Source organism: Pongo pygmaeus, chromosome 12 (genome assembly GCF_028885625.2).
Source record: "Pongo pygmaeus isolate AG05252 chromosome 12, NHGRI_mPonPyg2-v2.0_pri, whole genome shotgun sequence".
Classification (NCBI taxonomy): Eukaryota; Metazoa; Chordata; class Mammalia; order Primates; family Hominidae; genus Pongo; species Pongo pygmaeus.
The window spans coordinates 107,714,657-107,740,407 of record NC_072385.2 but is presented as its reverse complement, the minus strand read 5'-3'; the positions used below and the strand labels follow the sequence as shown (position 1 = coordinate 107,740,407).

Genomic DNA, 25,751 nt, shown 5'->3' with positions numbered 1-25,751 from the left:
GCCTGTAGTTGTAATCTTCTGAAGAACAGAGACCAAGCATTATTTCCTATATTCTCCATCTACTTCCCACTCATTACCTAGTAGCACATTGCACTGATTACATAAAATATTAACTCAAGGTTTCTTTTTTCCCATAGGGAGCAGAAAAGGATTCCTGTTATTCAGACATTTAACTGATTATTTTTCATTGCCAAGGGAAACAGGTTCTCTTAGATTCCATCTGACCACACTTTCAGAATAAATTACCTAGAGTTTTCCTCTAAATGAAGAATGAAGCTAAACCCCATTCACTAATTTCCTTAACCAAAAGCAAAATTAAGGCCACAAGATAAATACAAAGGAGTATTCAAAGAAGGTCTTAAGGGCCGGGCATGGTGGCTCACACCTGTAATCCCAGCACTTTGGGAGGCTGCAGCAGGCGGATCACTTGAGGCCAGGAGTTCAAGACCAGCCTAGCCAACATAGTGAAATCCCATCTCTACAAGAAAAACAAAAATCAGCTGTGCATGGTGGCGCATGCCTGTAGTCTCAGCTATTCGTGAGGCTGAGGCATGAGAATCGCTTGAACCCAGGAGGCAGAGGTTGCAGTGAGCCAAGATTGCACCATTGTGCTCCAGCCTGGGTAATAGAGTGAGACTCTGTCTCAAAAGAAACAAAAACATCAAATAAGGTCTTAAAAGTATGGGCTCAAACCTTTTGTTTTTGACAATCATGATAGCAGTCAGCAAACAAGATACTTGTCAGCATTCAAAACATTATCAGTTGCTCTAATTCTAATGCCTGATTAAACTATTCCCAAGACAGGACAGGAACTATTATGTCCCAAGTCAGCAGTGTGGTGACCGGCACTCGCCAGAACCTGATGTTTCTAAGACAAAAAGGGGAACCCAGGACACTATTCAAGAGAGACTGGGGGAGGAAACTATTTTAGAGCAACCATTTCTTACTTTGGTGATGGTATGGAATGCTGTTTGGGATGCTTGCATGCTAGTTTCAGGGCACTGCTGCTATCTAGCACACGTCATTTTTTTGGTCAGAATCTTCTACTACAACTTGTTATCTTACAATAATCTGCCAACACGATGAAACCTGCCAGATCCTGGTTAGCATTACGGCAGCAATATGTGAGCTTCTCTGCAGAAAAGGGATAACAACATGCTTAAGCTATCTAATCCATTTAAGAAACAAAAAAGCTCACTCAGCTAAAAGTCACATGCAGGATGGTTTAAGTGCAGCCAGCTTGTCCATTAAATGTGAGCAGAAAACTGATCAAACCAACCCTCCATTTGGCCAAGCTGCTGCTCCATCTTCCCCTCTGCAAAACAGGCAGCATGTGTGTGGTGGTGAGAGAGGCAGGTGGTGAGGAAGGGGAATAATATTCCCCCTTTATTAATTCAGAGGTAAGATGGAGATAGTCTGTAAAGCCCCAGACACTGTGGAGGAATCAGTTCACGGCTTCTCTCTGTAATGCCAGTCAGGAAATACAAGGCTCAAGAGTCCTGATCCCCGCCCTGCCTTCCCGCTGCAGTTACTGCCCATTTCCTTACATCCTAACCTCACTCAGTCTTCTCAACAGAGACAGTCATGCTGTTTCAATAATCCTTAACAATAGAGCAATTACCTGCAAACTATATCAAAATCCGCAGGCCTGATACTAAAGTGTAAAATGGCATTAACAAGTATCTACTAGATAAGATTTTCCCTTCTGTATTCAAAGACTACAGACTCCAAGGATGTTAATTGTCTATAATATCTATAACAAAACGACGTCAAAGAAGGAATTGGCATTTCTAAAAATCAAAAGAAACTTGGCTTCACTACGGAGTATCCAGAACTCAGTATGTTCAGGAAAAAGGAATCTGTGATGACAAAAACAAACAAACAAAAAAACCCACCAAGCCACCACAAAAAAACAACTCACCAAGAAACAAAGGACATTCTAACTCTTGCAAAGAGAGAGAGCAGGCTTACCCTTTGAACACTTGTTGCTGTCCTCGGTCTAGCGCAGTGAGGGTGGCATCTTTAAGTATAGTCTTTAGCCCCTTATCCACGGAGACCTGGGCGATGCCTGCTCCCATCAGCCCTGCACCAAGAATAGCCAGATGCCTGCAAGGAAAGGACGAAATGACTTTCGGTAAACTGATCTTAATCATTTCAGTCAAAGTGGAAGATTGCCTAAGTTATTCAATAAACCAACTAATGCAGGCACAACTATAAGGTGTTTCAAATAATTTTTATTTATTAAAAACACAGCTTTAATAAATGATTGATTTTAAAAGTTAAGTGCAAAAACCCACCAGGTCTAAAAGAACTGGCCTACCCAAGGAGACAGAATTATACTAATCTTCAATCATGCTTCGAAATCACTGAAAACAAAACAACCAGTTTACATTTAAGTCAACATGAGTATTTTTGTTTTTTGAACAAAAAGACCAACCTCTTTTCTTATTGAACAACTTATTTGTTAGTGATTTTGACTATTTGCCAGTCATCTTTCTTTCTTTCTTTTTTTGAGAGACATGGTTTTGCTCCCTTACCCAGGCTGGAGTGCAGTGGTGCAATCCTAGGCTCACTGCAGCCTTGAACTCCTGGGTACAAGTGATCCTTCTGCCTCAGTCTCCTGAGTAGCTCGGACTAAAGGTGCATATCACCACTCCTGGCTAACTTTTAAGTTTTTTTGTAGAGATAGGGTCTCACTATGATGCCCAGGCTGATCTGGACTGGCCTCAAATGATCCTCCCACATCAGCCTCCCAAAGAGTTGGGATTACAGGTGTGAGCCATCGTGCAATCTTTCATTTCCCCCAAAATCTGTGCCTTTATCACTCCTCGTCTGGATGAATTCAAAGTCTCCTCCATGGTCTCTTTGCTTCCAGACCTTACCCCTTCCTTAAACACTTCCACATATGCACATTGCTACCTTTTTTTGCCCCTGAATTCCTCTAGAACTTCTCAGGACCGCTTGATTTACCCCAGAGTATCCTGGAATGGCTTCGTGTCCATTATTTGTCTCCTCAATTAAATTCTAAGCCTTTTGAGGACCAGAGATCATATCTGCTTATTCATTTTAGTTCCTTATAGTTCTGGAATAATTTGCCATATTCCCATAGTAAATAACTAAGAAAATTTTTAAAGAATCTCTTCATAAAAGAAGCCCAAGTTTACAGCATTGTTATCCAAATTAGAGTTGTAATGAGGGATAAAGTTTCATTCTTAACCATTCTGATTATAATGTTCAAAAATCATACTAAAGTCCTGAAAAGGAAATCTAACTTCAAGTCCTAGGAGCATCTTCTAAATACAGCTTTGTAATGGTACAAATATTTATATGGTGAGTGATAAGTAATTGCAGGACAATGAGAAAATACAGTAGAGGAACAAAAAATAGGGACTGAAAAAAAAAGATTGATACATTTGCTACATCAAAATTAAAAATTTCTGTTTTGGCTGGGCACGGTGGCTTACGCCTGTAATCCCAGCTCTTTGAGAGGCCAAGGCGGGCAGATCACAAGGTCAGGAGTTCAAGACCAACCTCAACAAAATACAAAAATAAAAAAATTAGCCGGGTGTGGTGGTGCGCACCTGTAATCCCAGCTACTCAAGAGACTGAGGCAGGAAAATTGCTTCAACCTGGGAGGCGGAGGTTGCAGTGAGCTGAGATTGTGCCACTGCATTCCAGCCTAGGTGACAGAGTGAGACTCCATCTTAAAAAAAAAACAAAATTCTGTTTGACAAATGACCCCACAAAATTAAGACAACCATAGAATGGGAAGAATTTGTGACATATACAGCAGACAAAGGATACTACTGGAAAAACAGAACATGCATATATCAATTTAAAAAGACAACGAAATAAAATGGGCAAGGGATATAAAGCAATTCATAGAAGAACAAAACAAATTGTCAGTAAAGATGCTCAATTTCAGCCAGGCATGGTAGCTCATGCCTGTAATCCTAACACTTTGGGAGGCCTAGGAGGGAGGATCGCTTGAGCTCAGGAGTTTGAAACCAGCCTGGGCAACATAGTGAGACCTCATCTGTATTAAGAAAATAATAATAATAATAAAAAGATGTTCAATTTCCCTAATAATTGGGGCAATGCAAATTAAAATGAGATGCATCAGACTGGCAATTTTTTTTTTTTTAAGATGGAGTTTCACTCTTGCCGCCCAGGCTGGAGTACAATGGTGCGATCTTGGCTCATTGCAACCTCCGCCTCCCGGGTTCAAACAATCCTCCTGTCTCAGACTCCCGAGCAGCTGGGATTACAGGCGCCCACCACCACACCCAGCTAATTTTTATATTTTTAGTAGAGATGGGGTTTCACCATGTTGGCCAGGCTGGTCTCGAACTCCTGACCTCAGGTGATCCACGTACCTCGGACTCCCAAAGTGCTGGGATTACAGGCGTAAGCCACCACACCTGGCCAAAAATTTTAAAGTATCAGTTAGGATGTACAAAAAATTGGTTCTTTCATGCATGGTTGATGGAAGTATACTTTGTCCTACTTTGGGGGGGTTCTTTGGTTTTGTTAAAACCAAGAACTGCATACTCTATAACCTAGTAATTCTACTCGTCATTATCTACTTTACAGAGATGCATTTATACACAAGATGACATGCTGTGATGAACAGATATATAATAATGTTTGTAATGAAAAATTATAACAGCCAGTAATTCGTCAACAGGGGATTAAAAGGAAGGAGTTACCTGATATGTACTAATCTACATCTCCAAGTCATATCACTGAGTAAAAAGTGCAAGCTACAGGATCCATACAGAAGGATTCCTTTTATGTTAAAACATACCATAAGTATAGGCCAGGCATGGTGGCACATGCCTATAATCGTAGTGCTTTGGGAGGATGAGGCAGGAGGACTGCTTGAGGCCAGAATTTTGAGACCAGCCTGGGCAACTTAGCAAGAACTCATCTCTACAAAATATTTGAAAATGAGCCGGGTGTGGTGGTGCCTGTAGTCTCAGCTACTCAGGAGACAGAGGTGGGAAGACTGCTTGAGCCCAGGAGTTTAAGGTTATGGTGAGCTGTGATTATGCCATTGCACTCCAGCCTGGGTGACAGAATGAAACCCTGTCTCTAAAAAAAACAAACCCGCCCCTTCCTCCCAACAAAAAAAATACCATAAACACAAAACAGTATCATAATCTTATTTATGATACTTTTTTTGAAAGGAGAAAAAGAATGCATTATTTGGTAGGTTTTTTTTTTTTTTTTTTTGGTGGGAGGGCATTTGCTGGAATGTTAACTTTAGCTGTTAGTAACAATAATAGTAAAATCTAAAACTGTGTTTGAAGCTTTTTTGGTATAACAGAATCCACAGCTAAAATATCACTCATTTCTTAACTGTTACGCTCTGCTTCATTAACACCAGAATTTTCATGATGGCTTTATAGTTGTTTAATATTTGTCTACAACAATGTAGAGTTAAATTAACACACTTCACAATCTACGGAATCCTTCTAATAAACACCTTCAGCACCCTTGAAATGACCCACTTGTGTAATTACCCAGCAGGCTAACATCTGTGGTACATGATGCTTTATAAGCCAACTGCTGGGTGACATGAACTTTTGAGGGTTGATTACACAGAAATGTTGTGATTTGAGGAATGCATAACATGGCACCTTGTCTGTATACTAATTTGTAGCTCAGTATTTTTTTTTTCATAAGTACTGCTCTTCACTTATTAGAACTGATGGAATGCATTATTCATATGAAAGATTAATTTGTAAAGAGACAATAGATAAGGAATTCCAGTTATCATCCAAGGCAAGGGAAGGGGCCTAGAGAAATGAAAGTGGAAGAATTACTGACAACTGGGAAAGCAGGAAGGGGGACACCCTATCTACAATGTTCATTATTCAATTTTCAGTTTAACATATTCTGCCTTGGGTACCTTACAGCTTATTCTTCATTTCTAAGATGATGCTAACTTTTTCTTCAATGTCTTTCCCAAGTTAGGTCAACTCCTATATTTACCCTGTTTTTCTGTCCATTTAGTTCTGAGTTTTTGAATTTTTGATTCAAGGCAGTTTTTTTTCTGATCTGCAAATGCTGATTTAAGAATATTTAAATCAAGTTCTGTTATAGTCTTCTTCTGCATTGTGGTTGTTTTTTGGGGGACAGAATTTTCATAAACTTAAGTATTCTGATTCTCATTTTCTCTTTTTTTCTTATATTAGCTTTTTGTGGGTGCTGTCTTTCTTTTTTGCACACTGACTACACAATACCACCTTCTCCAAGGGGTATTTTATTGTTACATGGAGATGTATACTATCTCCATACAACAATAAATGCTCAGGCAGGAGGAGTCTGGAATTAATAAATTAAGACACTAGGTTTCTTAATTTAAGAGTACCCTCTTCTGTTGCAAAGTGCAGTTTCTTTAATTGACAGCATTCTTTGTGTACATGGAGGGATGTGGTGGGGAGGGGTAGAAGTTGGTGTATCTACGTTTTGTAATTTTGCAGGATGCTTCTCTGCCTTCTATTTATGCTGTGCACAGGGAATGGGTGAATTTGTTTTCCTTATTAATATGTTGATTTTTGTAGAATGTGTAAAGAGATACAGGTTTAAGTGGCCATAATTTTTCTCCTGCAACATGGAAGTAATTTACCCCGCTCATCGAATGCAAGGTACTATCAATGTTAGGTGGAACAAATGCAACTGGCTCTTCAGACAGGATTGATAGCAGTCACTAAATGTTTGAGAGAAGCAGTTAAGGTTGTATTTCAGATTCTAATTGGAAATCAGCCCTCTTGGTTAGAATCTTACCTGTTTCACCCAGACTTCTTATCCATTTTATTTGGTATTTTGTATTTGTAATCTCATTAAAGGTGAGAGGATGGAGAAGGTAGTATCATTAGCTTCTTCTCTTAAATCTCCCACAGCAGTTCAGCTAGAACAGCTGAACCTCAGCACTACTGACATTTCAAACTGGGTATTTCTTTATGGTGGGGACTATCTGTGCATTATACGATGGTTAGCAGCATCCCTGGCCTCCACCCATAGATGCCAGTAGCATCCCTCCCTCCCTAGTTGTGACAACCAAAAATGTTCCCAGGCATTGTCAAATGTCCCCCTGGGGAGCAAAATTGTCCACGCTGAGAACCACAGAGTTACAAGTTGCATCATTAAACATAGACTCTGAAGAGCTATTAGGCAGCATAATATGGAAAAAGGCTGGCTTATGGCAATACACATGAAAGAGGCAAACAGACTTTCCAGTACTTAGGATGTAAGCTAAAAGAAGGACAAGATTTTAACAATTACAATGAGGTTTTATGTTTTTTGATGAGGAAGAAGTGTGAGTTCCCAGAGATGACATCTCAAATCACAGGGAGAGAGACGACCATTGAACAGTGCAGAGGGAGTGTGTGGTTTGGGAAGGGAGACCTAAACCAGACTTCTAGGCAACATCAATATGTGACAAGAAAGCCTCTATAGGAATGGCCAGAGGGGTTTGGAAAAAAACTCAGAACAGGCAGAACTTTGAAAGCCAAAAAGTTTTTAGTAGACATAAGGGTTCAAATGTGCTCAGGAAAGAAGAGGTTGAGGGCAAGACTGAATTAAGATACAGATCTAGCTCTGTAGATCTTCAAAGCCTATGTGAGCTTTGCACACAGTAAAATTCACAAGGGCTTCCTAGGTAGAGTTTAACTTACTTAACATCCTTCTGTGGAGCTCCAAATTTATTCTTCTTGCACAGGACCTGACCATGGTAGAGTCCCATCAAGGCCTTTGATTCTTTGGTCATTACAAGCTCTCCAAATTTCTGAAAAGTAAAGGGGAATGAGAAAAGGTAGAACTTCACAGTCTAGGTTATATGGATTCCTTCAGTTCAGGTTCCTCTGAACAGCAGAGGTAATGCATGTGAAGCCTGAGTCCCTGGGGATGCGGGGGAGGTTGGCAGTTCAGTGCTGCAGAAGTCTGTCTCTCACTGATGTGTCTTGTCTTTACTTGTCTTATCTGGAGCACTTTCCAACTACTGTGTTGAAAAAAGTTTTGGATATAACTAAGCTCTCAGATTCTTTACACCAGATGTGTGGTAACCTTTTTCATAAAACTAGAGTCTCAGGGCCAAAATGAGCCTCCACAATCATCTCAAACCAACCCTCTCATTTTACAGACTGGGAAGAGGAGGTCCAAAGAAATGGAGTGACTTTGCTCAAGGCCATACTGCCTCCAAGTGTCAGAAACGGAACTTGAACCAAGACAGTATGACTCTGAACTCCAGTTCTTTTTTTTTTTTGAGATGGAGTCTTGCACTGTCGCCCAGGCTGGAGTGCAGTGGCATGATCTCGGCTCACTGCAAGCTCCACCTCCCAGGTTCACACCATTCTCCTGCCTCAGCCTCCCGAGTAGCTGGGACTACAGGCGCCCACCACCATGCCCGGCTAATTTTTTGTATATTTAGTAGAGATGGGGTTTCATCGTGTTAGCCAGGATGGTCGCGATCTCCTGACCTCATGATCTGCCCACGTTGGCCTTCCAAAGTGCTGGGATTACAGGCGTGAGCCACTGCGCCTGGCCTCGAACTCCAGTTTTTTTCCCACTGTAGCAGGCTGCCCACGTGGGACTTACCACTTTTAAAAGTAGCCTAATTTATGGAGAAAAAGTCTCAACTTAGTGGTTAAAGGCATAATATTTAGGATCTGACAGATCCTGTCTCTGCCACTGCCCCGTTGTGAAGCTTTCTTCATCCTTAAAAATGGGAAAAACAATACCCATTTTACAGTATTGTTCTGGGGGATTAAATGAGAACACTAGTAAAATGACCAGGGTCTCAAGGTTAGCTATTATTAATATCACTAGGATATACTGTTAAGATTACATGGTTACAAAGAGCATTTCAAAAGAATCCCTCTAATAAAGTTGCTTTCATGACACAAAAGAACATAAAATGACAACACAATCAATGCTTTACTAATCTTGATACAGGATGTTTTATCTAATAAACCAGTGATTTTCAAACGTGGGCAAAAGATTCATCAATGGTCAGAAATTTAGTGGGTGGCAATAAGCATTATATATATAAACAGAGGAATACACAGAAAATACTGAGCACAATGCACACAGGACAGTTACTGATTCGTGAAACTTATTCCTCAATTTTTCTGTACGTATGTCTATGTGTACTTGGTTATATTTTGAAAAAATCAGAAATGCCCCATGAAACATCTAGTACCAGAAGTGTTTTTCTGGTACCTGTCCTGAGCTCTTCAGATATTTTTTTTGTCCTTTTACAGGTTGAGCATCCCTAATCTGAAAATCCAAAATCCAAAATGCTCCAAAATCCAAAACTTTTTGAGTGCCAACATGATGTCATGGGCAAGATATTACACATGTTATGAGCTGCAGTCAAAACTGTTTTATGTGAAAAATTATTAAAAATAATGTATGATATTACCATCAGGCTATGTGTATAAGGTGTATATGAAATTAATTTCATGTTTAGACTCTGATCCCATTCCCAAGATCTCTCATCATATATATGCAAATATTCCACTATCTGACAAAGTCTGAAATCTGAAATGTTTCTAGTCCCAAACATTTTGGATAAGAGATATTCAACTTTATAAAAGAGCAACCATTCTTCGATGATCGTTTAAAACTTAAAAACAAACACAAATCACTTAAATCTGCAACATCACCAAGTTGCTAGAAAAGTACACGGGTAAAGCTGGTACATACATCTCTTCTGTCTTCGTCTTTTAGTGGGTACAAGATACTTCCTTTCCTTTTCCAATTTACCAAAAAATTCAGTTTCATCATCTCTAGGCCTTAACATGTAAGAAAAATATTTTTCTATCTTTGTATTCATTTTGTCTCAATAAAACCTGCCCAAGTGCAGAACAAAAAACACCCAAGTGACTTGTTTTGAAAGGATTAGAACTCTGTTCCTGCCCTTTGTAGAGACAACCTTATTACTAAAAGTAAGTTCAAATGTCTGCAGACCATAGGGTTTTTTCTTTCTTTCTTTTTTTTTTTTTTTTTTTTGGAGACAGGGTCTCACTTTGTCACCCAGGCTGGAATGCAGTGGTGCGATCTTACTTAGCTCACTGCAGCCTTGACCTCCTGGACTCAAACAATTCTCCTGCCTCAACCCTGCAAGTAGCTGGGACTACGGGTGTATGCCACCGTGCCTGGCTAACTTTTGTAGTTTTTGTAAAGATGGGGTTTTGCCATGTTGCACATGCTGGTCTTGAACTCCTGAGCTCAAGCGATCTGCCCACCTCGGCCTCCCAGAGTGTTGGGATTACAGGAGTAAACCACCATGCCTGGCCCCATTAGGGTATTCTTAGCATCCACTTGCTCGCTGAGATTAATCATAAGAGATGATAAACACTGGAAGAAAAAAATTTTTACTAGGCTTTGGATATTTTTTTCCTTTTTCAGCTTTATACAGAGGATTGGATCTTTAGTTTTCCTTTAACTGATAATAAAACATTGAAAGGAAATAAGTTTACCTGAGATTCAGAGAGATAACCAGCATCACTCCCTTGCTCAATTCCAGTCTTTACCACCTAAAAAACATATAAAGCACTTGCTCAGCGTTGGAATAGATTGGCGAGATGTACAATAATGCTAAATAAAATTGCCAGTGTTGTTAGTCCTCAAAGAGTAAGTCAAAAGTCTAGACTGGAATGAGAAAGAGAAGAGGACTGAGGATCTGGCTGCTCTCGACTGACTTAATTCTCCATCTGTGAGGCTACTGCTAAATCTAGCATAACATGGCCATGAGAAGGAAAGACAAAGCTTGAATTACTCTTCCGGCTTCTCTCCTGATCTTCAAATGTAGGCAGATCCTTAACTTCCACTTTCAGCCCTTTTCGCTCTCTACACTTTCTCCCTCAGATGCATGACCTAGTTTATCACATTAATCATGAACTCTACAAAATTCAGTGTAACATTTGGGGTAAGTACTATCGTAAGTACAATGGCAGGTATAAAAGATGAAAAAAATGACCCTGTACTTACTCACTATCATAATTTATGAGAATGACAAATTTTTAGAAATAAGCAAATTGACATCTCTAACTCTGACTTCTCTGTCTAAACTACTGTTGCTTGAATTTCCCAAAATATCTGAACTCAATGTATCTGAACCTAACTCATAACCTCTTTTTGGCAAGCCTGTTGCTGCTTTCCTGTTTTTACTTTACTAGTCTATCTCAGGGCCTTATTCAAAGCTCAAGCCTGGATTATCAGGACAGTTTTGCTATTTTACTGCTCTACTTTGTCTCTCCTTGGAAACCATTTTTACCCACTACCATGAAAATGGCTCTCTAGAATCTTTATCGGACAAAGGTAAAATTTCTCAATTCATTATTACCAACCTTCTAAAATCTAGCTTCAATCTGCCTTTCTTCAGACTAACATCTCATTATCCCCCACAAACACTGGTCTCACTCATGTTCCTTGAAGAGCCTGTTTTCCAGCTTCCATAACTTTGCTCTAAATGCCCACCCTCCTTGGCAATACCTTCCCTTCACCTATCCTCCACCCAGCTTTCAGGGTTGGGGTCAGATCCCATGAGGCACTTACTGATCTCTTCGTCTCATGGTAATTGTTGCTTCCTCTGTCCCACTTATCTGGCATTAATCGTATGCTGCCTTATATCTCTTAAAGGCTACCCGCCTTAACACATATATGTATCTAACTTCCCCAGTCCAGCCTGTGAGACGAAGGCAGGTGGGGGCATGTTTCATATTTTATGTGCTTTGGTGCCTTCTGCTCAAGATATACTTGCTGACTGACCCATTCACCAATTCTGAAGTCTTTGGTTATATACTCTCTTAATCTTGGACTTTCCACACTGAAAAGTTCTAAGTTTTAAAGTCTACTGTTGGAGATTTCTTGAATCCTGTGATAATTTTAATTATTCTCATTGATCTTTTGCAGAGCTTCTCTACATCATTACATCTTTTTTATAATTACAGCAATGAAGAAGTCCTTGAGGGATTTTAGGTACTGACAATGATGTTGACCAAGAATAGAATAGAGCCATCAATTTTGTTTCAACTACTTTTTGGTTAGTGCCTGACACTCTAATGGCTTTGTTATACTGATATGACAGGTTCCTTTCCTGGTTTTCTGGTTTGTTACTGATACATTAACTGCATCAACCAATGAGTAAGTCCAGCACTGGTTTTCCCCAAATATATCACTTTATATGAGTCCTTACAGCTTGCTATGCCCTTCCCTTATTTTTGGTAAATACTTTAATAGCAGAATTAAGAAATTTAGTACTCAACATACATGGTCCAGAATGGCAATAAGGAGGAGTGATCTATATAAAGGAAGGAAATATGAGAAAAGTGGGAATATTGGGTAAGACTCACATCTATTATTTTCAGAGGTGCAGGATAAAGGCCTTTAGTCTGCTTTCGCACTTTTTCTTCCACTTTTTTGTAAACCTGTTGCCTGACAAATGGAATAGTCATGGCGTACGCTGTCAATTCTGTAAAATAAAATGCTTTTAGATATTTACTATAAAGAGCCTAGATTCCCTTGTTAGTTTATCCTCTAAACTCTGTAAAAATGAAGTAATTCTAGCTATCTGCAAGAACTGCTCTTTATTCTGATACACACAATATAAATTTCAACCTAAGCACTAGCTTAAACATGCTAAGTGATGAACGTTAAAGCTGGGCCTTGGGTACATGAGTGTTTATAACACAATTATCTAGTCTTTTTGTGTTCATGCTTAACATTTTCTAAAATGAAAAGTTTTCTATGACTCAAGGGTCATCATAAGGAAAAAAAAGGTTTTAAAAATTGGCTTTAACTGGCTTGTGTAAAGTTGAGGAGCTGTTACATCTCCTAAGGCTGACTTTATGCTTTGAGTAAATAATGCATTTACCACTTCCTCATTTTGAATCTACAGCAAATAAAATTAAATTCCCAGGAAAGAAGCTTCGCCTTTGTTCTTTAACAACGATACTCACTTTCCACCAATCCCTTGTCTCTCTTTGGAGAGATCTTCTTATCAGCTAGTCCTTTGGCGAAAGTAATTGCAACTTCTTCTAGGTATTCCATTGTCCGTTCCTCTGGAGGTTTTAGTCCTGGTCCTATAAAAAATGAATGCAACACTGGAATGCAAATCAGGCTTAGACGAGTCCCAGGTAGTGAAAAACCCAGATTTGCCAAAGCCAAAGGCTCTAGCACAGCATTCCATTTCAGACTGGAGACTGGTAGGTGGCAAAGTCATAAACCAAGAAGTCAAAGAAGGGAAATCACAATGAATAGAGGAGCAACAATATGTTCTAGGTAGAAAACGCGGTCTTAAACTGTTTCATTTGGCTTCCACTTCTGAGTAGAATGTAGTACGTAACACACACAAAAGGAATGCATTATGTCTACTGCAACCTGCATTCTTGCTGCAAAACTGGAAAGAAAAAAGAACAAATCATGAAATCATCTGTAAAGACACTGGGGAGCTATGGAAATAACAAGGACAATATGAACTAAAATTCTAGAGAGCAAGAGCCTGTCTTAGCTGAACTGATGATTGCTGATCATTTTCTTTTCAGGGATGTGTAATGCTTTTGGGCATGGACTGAAGACTGGACTTGACTCAAGCAGAAGGAAAGTGAAACCATCAGAGTTTTTGGTGGTCATGTACAACAGATTAGAAGCTAGAAGAAACCAAGTGCAAAGCCAGTTTTCCCCAAGGAACATTCGTGAAAGTCTAAGATGGTACACAAGGAGGAAGGGGCTAGCTCAGAGAGGTTGAGTGAAATCTCTCATAGTATCATGATGTTTAATAGATAAGGTACTTCTATGGAGAAGGGGGCCTGCAACCAATGTGCAACTGATTTTCCACGCAATGCCTCTGCCAGATCTTGAACCTGCTTGGGGCAAGAGGTTACAGAGCTAGGCTCAAAAAATCTGAAGAACAAGTGCAGTGGCTCATGCCTATAATCCCAGCACTTTGGAAGACTGACACAGGAGGATTGCTCGAGACCAGCCTGGGCAACGTAGTGAGACCCCACCTCTATTTAAAAAGAATCCAAAGAACACAATTTATAGTGCTGTGAAAACAGACACCTACCAGGCTCTCAATCAAAAGTCTGTAAGAGCCACATTGGAGGAGGTGGCTGGGGTCAAAATGGCAATCTTGTGCAGTACTGTGGTACTTAGGAAACAAAATCCCAACTGAGAGAACCCACAGCAGACATACAACCAATCTCTCCCTTAAGACATTTGACCTATTTTTTTTTTTTTTTTGAGATGGAGTCTCACTCTATAACCTAGGCTGGAGTGCAGCAGTGATCTCGGCTCACTGCAACCTCTGCCTTCCAGTTTCAAGTGATTCTCCTGCCTCAGCCTCCCGAGTAGCTGGGATTACAGGTGCATGCCACTGTGCCCAGCTAAATTTTCTATTTTTAGTAGAGATGGGGTTTCACCATATTGGCCAGGCTGGTCTTGAACTCCTGACCTCAAATGATCTGCCCGCCTCGGCCTCCCAAAGTGCTAGGATTACAGGTGTGAGCCACCAAGCCTGGACCATTTGACCTATTTTGAACCTGTGTGGGGAAGGAGGAATAATAACTAAGCCCAAAACTTTGGAGTGACAAAAGTTCAGTGTCCACAAAAGTCCTAACACAGTCATAATCCTGAGGGAGGCCAGGGCAGCTGGAATCTGTGACGTGAAATGCTGGAGAGCAGCTGCTGCACAACAGGAGAGCTCCAGAGCTCTAAAGAGTGGTCTTTGAAACTCTGGCCGAGTATTGTTCTGCATGTGCATGAGGGGAAACTATCTGTAGCTGAGGAAAGAACCACCATAAAAGGCATGAAATGAAGCAAGGGAAGAATGACCCATAGCCAGGAGACAGATCAACAAATAGACACAGATCCAGAAATGAAAAAAATGATAGAATGAGCAGACACGATGTTCAAAAGGCTACTGTAAATTCATGCCGTATGTTACAGAAGGTAGAGGAAAACAGGACGATAATGAGGAGAAACTGAAGATACAAAAGTGAATCAACCCCAGCTACTTGGGAGACTGAGGTGAGACGATCACTTGAGCCCAATAGCTCAAGGACCAGACTCGGCAAGACCCCGTCTGAAAAAAAAAAGTGAATCACATGGGATTGGATTAACAGCAGGGATACACTGAAGAGGGAAACATCAGGAAACTTGAATAGATGGCAGTAGAAATAACCAGAATGAAAGAAGACCTAAAACTAACAACCCAGAGCTTCATTTTTGGTCAATATCAAATGATCTAACAATGTGAAATTGGAATCTCCAAAAAGGGGAGGGAGACAGAAAAATATTTGAAGAAATAATAGCCAAAGAAGCCTCCAATTTTTATGAAAACTATAAGCCCATATGTCCAAGATGCTCAATGAATCCCAGACATAATAAACTTAAAAAAAAAATCCCAACAAACCAAAGCACATCATAATCAAATTGCTAAAACCAGTCATAAAGGGAAAATCTGAAAGCAGACAGAGGAAGGGAAAGGCACATCATATATAGAAGTATAAAGAAAAGAATGACAGCTGGGCACAGTGGCTCATGCCTGTAATTCCAGTGCTTTGGGAGGCTGAGGCGGGAGGATCACGTGAGCCCAGGGGTTTGAGACCAGCCTGGGCAACATGGTAAGACCTTGTCTCTACAAAAATACTTTTTTTTTTAATTAGCTGGGCATGGTGGTGCACGACTGTAGTCCCAGCTACTCGAGAGGCTGACGTGGAAAGATTGCTTGAGCCCAGAAGTCCGGGGCTTCAGTGAGTTATGATCATACCACTGCATTTTAACCTGGGCAGCAGAGCAAGACCCTGTCTCAAAAAGAAACAAACAAACAAAAAAGTGCCAAGATAAAAGTGACAACAGACTTTTCATCAGAAATTATGCAAGTCAAACACAATGGAGACATTTATAAAGTACCAAAAGAAAAACATTAGCCGGCCAGGTGTGGTGGCTCATGTAATCCCAGCACTTTGGGAGGCCGCGGTGGGCAGATCACTTGAGGTCAGGAGTTCAAGACCAGCCTGGCCAACATGGAGAAACTCTATTAAAAGTACAAAAATTAACCAGGTATGGTAGTGGGTGCCTGTAATTCCAGCTATTCAGGAGGCTGAGATAGGAGAATCATTTGAACCTGGGAGGTGGAAGTTTCAGTGAGCTGAGACTGTGCCACTGCACTCCAGCCTGGGCAATAGGGTGAGACTCTGCTCAAAAAAAAAAAAAAAAAAAAGAGAGAGAGAAAGAAACATTAGCAATCTAGGAAAAATATCTTTAAAAATGAAGTGGGAAATAGACTTTGTCAGACAAATCAAAAGGTAAGAACAGACCTACACTACAGAAAACACTAAAGGAAGTTCTTCAGGTTGGAAGAAAACCAAATCAGATGGGAATCTGGATCTACCTATACGAAGGATAAAAAGCACTAAAAATGGTAACTATGTGGTCAACTATAAAAAAGATCTTTTCTAATTTTTTATTCTCCTTCAGAGATAATTATCTAAAACAAATATACCAATATATACAAGAATTTATAATGTATGTAGCAGTAAAATGTATAAAAACAATAGCAAAAATGGGGAGTATACAAAATAAATGCATACTCTTTCAAGGTTCTGACACCACATGAAAATATTATCAATTGAAAACAGGCCGGGTGCAGTGGCTGACACCTGTAATCCTAGCACTTTGGGAGGCCGAGGCAGGCAGATCACTTGAAGTCAGGAGTTTGAGACCAGCCTGGCCAAAATAGTGAAACCCCATCTCTACTAATATACAAAAATTAGCTGGGTGTGGTGGTGTGCACCTGTAATCCCAGCTACTCAGGAGTCTGAGGCAAGAGAATTGGTTGAACCTGGGAGGCAGAGATTGCAGTGAGTCAAGATCACACCACTGCACTCCAGCCTGGGCAACAGAGCAAGACTCCGTCTCAAAAAAAAAAAAAGAAAGAAAATAGACTGTGATAGGTTAAAAATGTATACTGTAAAACCCCAGAGCAACCATAAAAGGGAAAAGCAAAGTAAAAGGCCAGTAACGAAGATAAAAAAAAATTTTTTTTTTGAGACGGAGTCTCGCTCTGTTGCCCAGGCTGGAGTGCAGTGACGTGATCTCGGCTCACTGCAACCTCCACCTCCCAGGTTCTAGTGATTCTCCTGCCTCAGCTTCCCAAGTAGCTGGGATTACAGACATGCCACCACGCCAGGCTAATTTTTTGTATTTTTAGTAGAGATGGAGTTTCACCATGGACGGTCTCCATCTCCTGACCTCATGATCCGCCCACCTCGGCCTCCCAAAGTGCTGGGATTACAGGCATGAGCCACCGTGCCCGGCCAATAAAAAATTATTAATCCAAAAGAAAGCAGGAAGAAGAAAAAAGGAGCAAAGAACTGACAGGTCACCCTGGAAGGGTTAGAGGACGTACCCTTCACCACCACTGTGAGAAATCAATTTGTGAGGTGAGGCCCAGCATCTTTGCTCTGTGGTTGCTTTCTTTGTAGGTCAGAAATTACAGTGGGAACTGCTACCATCAACTGGGATCCCTAAATGCAATGGGGATAAAAGAATCCCGGGGTGGCAGGGCCCAAGTAGCAGCACCATGCCAAATCAAGGTGGGCATGGTTACCGTAATAAATAGTGGAGCCAAAGCAGTAATCAGAATAGTCTGACTTGCTGAGACCTATAGCATTGGGTAGTCGATCATGGTGTCCCTAGAAAAGAAATAGATGGGCAGTCTACTAACTCTTACTTGATCTGTATAAGCAGAAGAATTCTAGGTCTCGTAAACAGAAGTATAACTTTAATCACCCAAAGAGAGTCATGGCCCCTTAATCAATTCCCAGAAACGAGCTAGTTTACAGACCCAGAATCTCCTTAATGAAAGGAAAGCTGTGTCCTCTTGAGGAGACCTTCCTGTTTATCTTTCTCCTACCCTTCCCCAAAGGGACCTATGGCTATTTGCCTTGCAGAAGGGGAAACAATGATTTTTTGGGGATTACTAGACACTGGCTTCTGAACTAACACTAATTCCAGGGGACCCAAACTTCGCTGTGGTCCAGTAGTCAGAGTAGGGGCTTATGAAGTCAAGTGATCAATGGAGTTTTAGCTCAGGTCTGTCTCAGTGGGCCTAGCAGGTCCCTGAGCCCATCCTGCGGTTATTTTCCCAGTTTCAGAATGTACAATTGGAACAGACATACTCAGCAATGAGTAATATCACTATATTCTCTGACTTGTAGAGTAAGGGCTACTCTGGTGGGAAAGGCCAAGTAAAAGCCACTAAAACTGCCTCGACCTAGAAAACAGTAAACCAAAGCAACACCACAATCCTGGAGGGACTGCAGAGATTAGTGTCACCATCAAGGACTGAAAGAGGTAGGGGTGGTGATTCCCACTTCATTCTCATTCAACTTGCCTACTCTGGACAGTGCAGAAAACAGATGGATCTTATAGAATGACAGTGGACTACTGTACATCTAATCAGGTGGCAACTGCAATTCTAACTGGTGTTCCAGATGTCGTTTTATTGCTTGAACAAATTAACATACATCCTTGGACCTGGTATGCAGTGACTGATCTGACAAAAGCTTTTTTTTCTTGGTATCTGTTAGTAAAGACCACCAGAAGCAGTTTGCTTTCAGCAATATACCTTCAATGTCTTACCTTAGGGGTGGGTGTATTGTTTTCAACCATATATCATAATTTAGTCCACAGAGAGCCTGATTACTTTGTCCTTCCACAAGATATCATGCTGGTTCATTACACTGTGATATTATGCTGAATGGATCTGGTGAGCAGGAAGTATTAACTACTCTAGACATACTGGGGGTAAGACATGTGTGTCAGAAGGTGGGAAATAAATCCCTCCAAAATTCAGGGCCTCCTTTGTTAGTGAAATTTCTGGGGATCCAGTGGTCTGGGGCATACAAAGACATCCCTTCTATGGCAAAGGGTAAGTGTTGCACCTGGCCCTTCCTACCACAGAAAAACATGCAGAACACCTGGTGGGCTGCTTCAGATTTTGGAGACAACATATTACTCCTTTGGGTTGCTACTCCAGCCCATTTACTGAGTAACTAAAAAAACTGCTAGTTTAAGTGGGACCCAGAACAAGAGAAGCTGTTCTGCCATTTGGGCCATGTGATTCAAACCTGATGGCGCCTGAAGTGTCGGCAGCAGACAGAGGTGCTGTCTGGAGTCTTTAATAGATCTCTATTAGGTGAATCACAACACAGACCCTTAGGATTTTAGAAAAAGCCCTACCATCCTCTGTGAATAACTACTCTCCTTTGGGAAACAGTGTTTGGCTTGTTAGTGGGACTTCGTAGAGACTCAAAGCTTAACCATGGGGCATCAAGTTACGGGTGACCTGAGCTGCTGATCATGAAACAGATGTTGTCTAACCTACTAAGCCATAAAGTGGGGTGTACACGGTAGCACTCCATTATCAAATGGAAGTGGTATATGTAAGACTGGGCTTAAACAGACCCTAAAGGCACAAGCTGCATGAGGAGGTAGCCAAAATACCCCCATGGCCCTGTTCTTCTTTGTCTCTCCCAGCCTGCACCTACGGCCTCATGGGGAGTTCTCTATGGCCAGTTGATTGGTAAAGAAAAACTCAGGCCTGGTTTGTAGATATTTCTGTGTGATATGCAGGTACCACCTGGAAGTGCACGGCTGTAACACTACAGTCCCTTCTGGGACATCCCTTAAGGACAGTGGTGAAGGGACAGCCTCCTAGTGGGCAGTACTTCCGGCAGTGCACCTGGTTGTTCATTTTGTTTAGAAAGAAAAATGGCCTGAGCTAAGGGTCTACTCTGATTCATAGGCTGTGGCAAACGGTTTGCCTGGATGGTAAGGAACTTAGAGGGAACACAGATGAAAAACTGTTGGCAAGGTGTTATGGGCTGAATTGTGTCCCCCCTACCCCATTCATATGTTGAAGTCCTATCCTCAAGTATCTCAGAATGTGACTGTAATTGGGGATAGGGACTTTAAAGAAGTGATTAAGTTAAAATGAGGCCATTAGGGTGTGCCCTAATCTAATCTGACTGGTGTCCTTATAAGAAGAAAAAATTTGGACACACAAAAGAGATGCCAGGGATGTGCAGACACAGTAAGAAAGCAGTGCCATCTGCAAGCCAAAGAGAGATGCCTCAGAAGAAACCAAACCTGCTAACACCTGATCTTAGACTTCCAGTTTCCAGAAATGCAAGAAAACATGTTAAGTTTCTGTTGCTTAAGCCACTCAGTCTGGTATTTGTTATGGCAGCCCTAGCAAACTAATATACAAGGACACCTGGGGAATAGGTCAGTGGATAGACCTCTCTGAATAGGCAAATAATGTGAAAACACTTGTGTCCCATTAAATGCTCATCAAAGAGTGACCTCAGCCGAGGATTTCAATGATCAAAGTGGATGGGATGACTCGTTCTATGGATACCAGTCAGCATCTTTCCACACTCACTCTTATCACTGCTTCATGAACAGTGGCCATGATTGTGGGCGTGGAGGTTATGCATGGGCTTAGGCAATATGGACTTTCACTTACTAAGGCCCATCTGGCTACAGCCACTGTTGAGCGCCCAATCAGCCAGTAGGAGAAACCTACACTGAATCCCTCATATGGAGAGTCTTCAGGGTGATCAGGGAGCCACCTTGTGGCAGGCTGAATACTTTGCACTGCTTCTGTCATGGAAAGGGCAGTGCTTTGGTTCTTACTGGAACATTTACTGTGAATATCAATTTGCCTTCCTGGCATGCGATGCTTCTGCCAAAACTACAATTTGTGGACTTACAGAGTGCCTTATGGTATCCCACACCATTATGGTATCCCACAAAGCACTGCTTCTTATCAAGGAACTCACTTCTCAGTAAGTGAAGTGCAGCAATGGGCCATGCTCACGAAACACTGATCTTACTACATCACTGGGAAGCAGTTGGCTCGACAGATGGTGGGATGGACTACTGAAGACTCCATCACAGTGCCAGCTAAGTGGCAGTATTTTGCAGAGTCAATGTCCTCCAGGATGCTGCCAATGTTTTAAGTCAGCTTCCAGTATAGGGTGCTACTTTTCCCACAGCCAGGATTCGTGAGTCCAGAAATCAAGGAAAGCAAACAGAAATTATCCAGTTCACTACTACCGCTAGTGATCTAATCTACCAGCAAAATTTCTGCTTCTTGTCCCTGCAACTTTGGGCTCTGCCTGTCTAGAGGGCTCAGTTCCAAAGGGAGGAATGCTTCTACCAGGAGACACAACAATAATTCTACTGAACTGTTAGTTAAAACTGTCATCTGGCCACTTTGGGCTCCTCATGCCTCGGAATCAACAGGCAGCAGAGGGCCAGGTACTGTACTGGCTGGGGTGATTAATCCTGATTACCAAGGGGAAATTAGGTTGCTACTATACAACAGAGGTAAGGAAGAGTATGTCTCAAATGTGGCAGATCTTTTAGGGTGTCCCTTAGTACTAACATGACCTCTAATTAGTCAGTAGATCACAACCCAGTTCACACAGGACTGCTAGTGGCCTGGAGGACATTTTAGGAATGAAGGTTACCCCACCAGGCAAAGAACTAGGACAAACTGAGGTACTTCCTGAGGGCAAAGGGAATATGAAAAGGGGAGTAGAAATATCACCCTTTCCACACCAAACCTGGTACACAGCCAGTGCATTGCGGTGTCATCTGAGTGAGCTGCAGTCAAGGACTTGGGTCTCTGGGGCTGGCTAAGCTATTATACAAATGTGCATTCCTAGCCTAGATGCCTTCTATTCCTACGTCTTTTTATATGGGACTTTGGCTGAGGCCTTCTTTAGGTGCCTCTGCTTAAGACCTTGTCAAAGGAGGAAGGGGAAATCTTTTATTTATTTATTTATTTTTTTTGAGATGGAGTTTCACTCTGTTGCCCAGGCTGGAGTGCAGTGGCACAATCTCGGCTCACTGCAACCTCTGCCTCCTGGGTTCAAGTGATTCTCCTGCCTCAGCCTCCTGAGTAGCTGGGATTACAGGCATGTGCCACCACGCCTGGCTAATTTTCGTATTTTTAGTGGAGATGAGGTTTCGTCATGTTGGCCAGGCTGGTCTCGAACTCCTGACCTCAGGTGATCTGCCCGCCTCGGCCTCCCAAAGTGCTGGTATTACAGGCATGAGCCACTGCACCTGGCAGGAAGGGGAAATCTTGAAGACACTTCTCCCAGTCTACTCCACTCTCCTTACCCAGGGTCCATAAAGCCACAGGAACCTTTTGTTCAGGGCTTTCGCAACAGTGAGATGTCCCCCACTTGTATGCTAATCTACCAGATCCTCAACCAGTGTACCATTCCATGGGGAAAATGGTATAGGGAGGAGCTGGCACTTTCTTTGGTTTTAGCCTTTTGTGTAAACTATCATAGTAAGTGAATAAAGGCTCCACTGTTACTTTCCTTTTGGGTTGTTTAATTATTTACTCTGATATTTGATAGCTCAGTTCTCTTTCCAGATCAGCTGAATACTGATCTAGAAATATTATAAATATTCATTTCTGAATACAGTAATGAATACTGTACTATTTATGAGGATTTCTTTCTTATTTTGTTATGAATGTATATAATTAACCAAGTATTTGTTTCTTCTCTATCTCCTTATCATCTGTAAGATGTATCCATAATAGTTAACTTTATATCATAGCATTTATGTTACAGAATATGACAGAAGAGTGACTTTCACCCAAGGACTCTGCATCCTCTTCTAGGGAAAGGATTAGTGTATTTTTGGTTGTATAAAGGAGAATTGCATTATGTCAGGATAAAGTATGACTCTTGTCATTGCCTTTATTTGAAGACTAAGTATGACTTTAGGAGATGTGTATGGGTGTCAAACAGACAAGGGGTGGAGTATGATAATCTTCAGATATGTCAACTTGGCTAGGCTACAGCCCAGTTATTCAATAAACATTAACCTAGATGTTACTATGAAGGTATTTTATAAGTGATTAAAGCCCTATCAGCTGATAAACTATCAATATCAGGAATGAATGAGGAGACATCAGTATAGAGTATAAAAACATTAAAATGACAAGTATTATGAACAGCTTTATTGCAATAGATTTGGCAAATTGTTAATAGATGAAATGAACAAATTATTTGAAAGACACAAACTACTACCATAGCTTACTCTAGAATGGAGAACCTGAATAGCCCTACATCTATTAATTGAATTCATAAGTAAAAATTTTCCCAACAAAGAAAACTAGGAGCCCAGGAATTACTGGTTAATTCTATCAAGTATTTAAGAAATAATACCAACTCTACATAAAATCTTACAGAAAATATAAGAGGAGGCCAGGCACAGTGGCTCACACCTGTAATCCCAGCACTTTGGGAGGCTGAGGCAGGTGGATCATGAGGTCAGAAGATTGAGACCATCCTGGCCAACATGATGAAACACCATTTCTACTAAAAATACAAAAATTAGCCCAAGATCTCGCCACTGCACCACTCCAGCCTGGCGAAAGGGTGAGACTCCTTCTCAAAAAAAACAAAAAACGAAAAACAAAAAAAAAACCAGAGAGGAAAGAACACTTCTCAATTCATTTTATGAAGCCAGCATTATCCTGATGCCAACACCACGCAAAAATATCTTAAGAAAATTATCCTTGAGACTTTATCTCTCATGACGACATAAAAATCCTTTATAATATATGACAACAAAATGGAGTTTATTCCAAGAAGCAAGGCTAGTTCAATATTCAAAAATCAATGTGACTGACATTATTAATAGACTAAAAAAGAAAAAAAAACCCCACAATTATCTCCATAGATGGAGAAAAGGCATGACAAAATTCAATACTCATTCTCAGCAAACCTGATAAAGAGCACATATGAAAAACCTACAACTAACATCATACTTAATACTCAATGCTTTCCTCCTAAGACTGAGAACAAGTTGACAATACTTGTTCTCATGACTTCTATCCAATATTGTACAAAGGTCTTAGACATTGTGGTAAGTCAAGAAAAAGAAATAAATGGCATCTATATTGGAAAGAAAGAAGCCAAACTGTCTTTACTTATAGAAAACATAATTATCTATGTAGAAAATCGTCAGGAATCTATTTAAAAAAAAAAAAGGCTATTAGAACTAGTAAATGAATTTAGCTAAACCACAAGATACAAGGTCCATGTCCAAAAATCTTTGTATTTCTATATTCTAGTGAGAAATTAAAGTTAAAAAAGTAAAACAGCCTACAAGTATGAAATACCTAGGCATTTAAATTTAAGATCTATTCACTGAAAAGTACCAAACACTGCTGAGAGAAATTTAAAGACCTAAATAAACAGAGAACTTTACCATGTTCATAGATGAAATGACTCAATATTTTTAAGCTGTCAATTCTCCCCAAATTTATATACTGATTCAATGCAATTCCAATAAATATCCTAGCAGGTATTTTTGTAGATATGGACAAAATGATTATAAAATTTATACGCAAATGCAAAGAAACTAGTATGAGCAAAATAATTTTGAAAGAAGAGACCTGAGTTGGAGGACTTATACTGCTTAATTTCAGGATTCCCTATAAAAACACAATAATCAAGACAGTGTGGTATTGGTTTAACAAAAGACATATAGATAACTAGGAATAGGAAATCCAATTGGCCCAAACAGATAAGGTCAGTTGATTTTTGATCAAGGGGTCAAAGTAGTTCACTGGGAAATAGTCGTCTTCTCAACAAGTGGTGCCAGGACATTTGGATATTCATATGCAAAAAGGGAAGAAAAGGCCCTCAATCCTTACCTCACACCATATACAAACTTGAAATGAATCACAGACCAAAATGTAAGAGCTAAAACTAGAAAATTTCTAGAAGAAAGTATACAGGAACATCTTAGTGATATTGAGTTAGAAGAATACTTTTTAGATCCCACACTAATAGCATGATCCATAAATACTTCAAATGGATCACAGACCAAAATGTAAAAGCTAAAACTAGAAAATTTCTAGAAGAAAGTATACAGGAAAATCTTAGTGATCTTGAGTTAGAGAAATATTTTTTAGATACCACACTAATAGCATGATCCATAAAAGAGAAACTTGATAAACCAGACTTCATTAAAATTAAGGATTTCTGCTCTTATATAGTGAAAAGATAAGCCACAGACTGTGAGGAAATATTTGCAAATCATATATTTGATAAAGGACTCATATCCTGATATATAAAGAACTCTGAAAACTCGATAATAGGAAAAACACTCAGTCCAAGAAAATGGGCAAAAAATTTGAACAGATGCTTCTTTATCAAATAAGATATACAGATATTCAATATCTTTGGTAATTAGGGTAATATAAAAACCACAATGAAATATGACTACATTCCAGCTGGGTGTGGTGGCACATGCCTGTAATCTCAGCACTTTGGGAGGCTGAGGCGGGTGGATAACTTGAGGTCAGGAGTTTGAGACCAGCCCTTGACAACATGGTAAAACCCGATCTCTACTAAAAATACAATAATTAGTTGGACATGGTGGTGGGCGCCTGTAGTCCCAGCTACTTGGGACACTGAGGCAGGAGAATCGTTTGAACCTGGCAGGCAGAGGTTGCAGTGAGCCAAAATTTTTCCACTACACTCCAGCCTGGGCAACAGAGCGAGACTGTGTCTCAAAAAAAAAAAAAAAAAAAAAAAAAAAGAACTGTTACTACATTCCTGTTAGAATGTCTAAAATTAACATTCCTGTTAGAATGTCTAAAATTAAAAAGATTGACCATGCAAAGTGGTTGG

At 40.5% G+C, this 25,751-nt stretch overlaps 1 protein-coding gene across 2 annotated transcripts in view; it reads right to left on the bottom strand.

Annotated features, from left to right (window-relative positions):
• HADHA (hydroxyacyl-CoA dehydrogenase trifunctional multienzyme complex subunit alpha) overlaps positions 1-25,751 on the bottom strand; it is a 54,537-nt gene that overhangs the window by 11,250 nt on the left and 17,536 nt on the right. For both annotated transcript variants that reach the window (XM_054473782.2, XM_063648877.1), the window contains exons 8-12: positions 12,969-13,091; positions 12,363-12,481; positions 10,488-10,544; positions 7,683-7,792; positions 1,972-2,106 (exon numbers count right to left, since the gene is read on the bottom strand). In XM_054473782.2, coding sequence (XP_054329757.1) covers positions 1,972-2,106; positions 7,683-7,792; positions 10,488-10,544; positions 12,363-12,481; positions 12,969-13,091 — 544 coding nt within the window. The remainder of the gene's footprint in view (positions 1-1,971; positions 2,107-7,682; positions 7,793-10,487; positions 10,545-12,362; positions 12,482-12,968; positions 13,092-25,751) is intronic.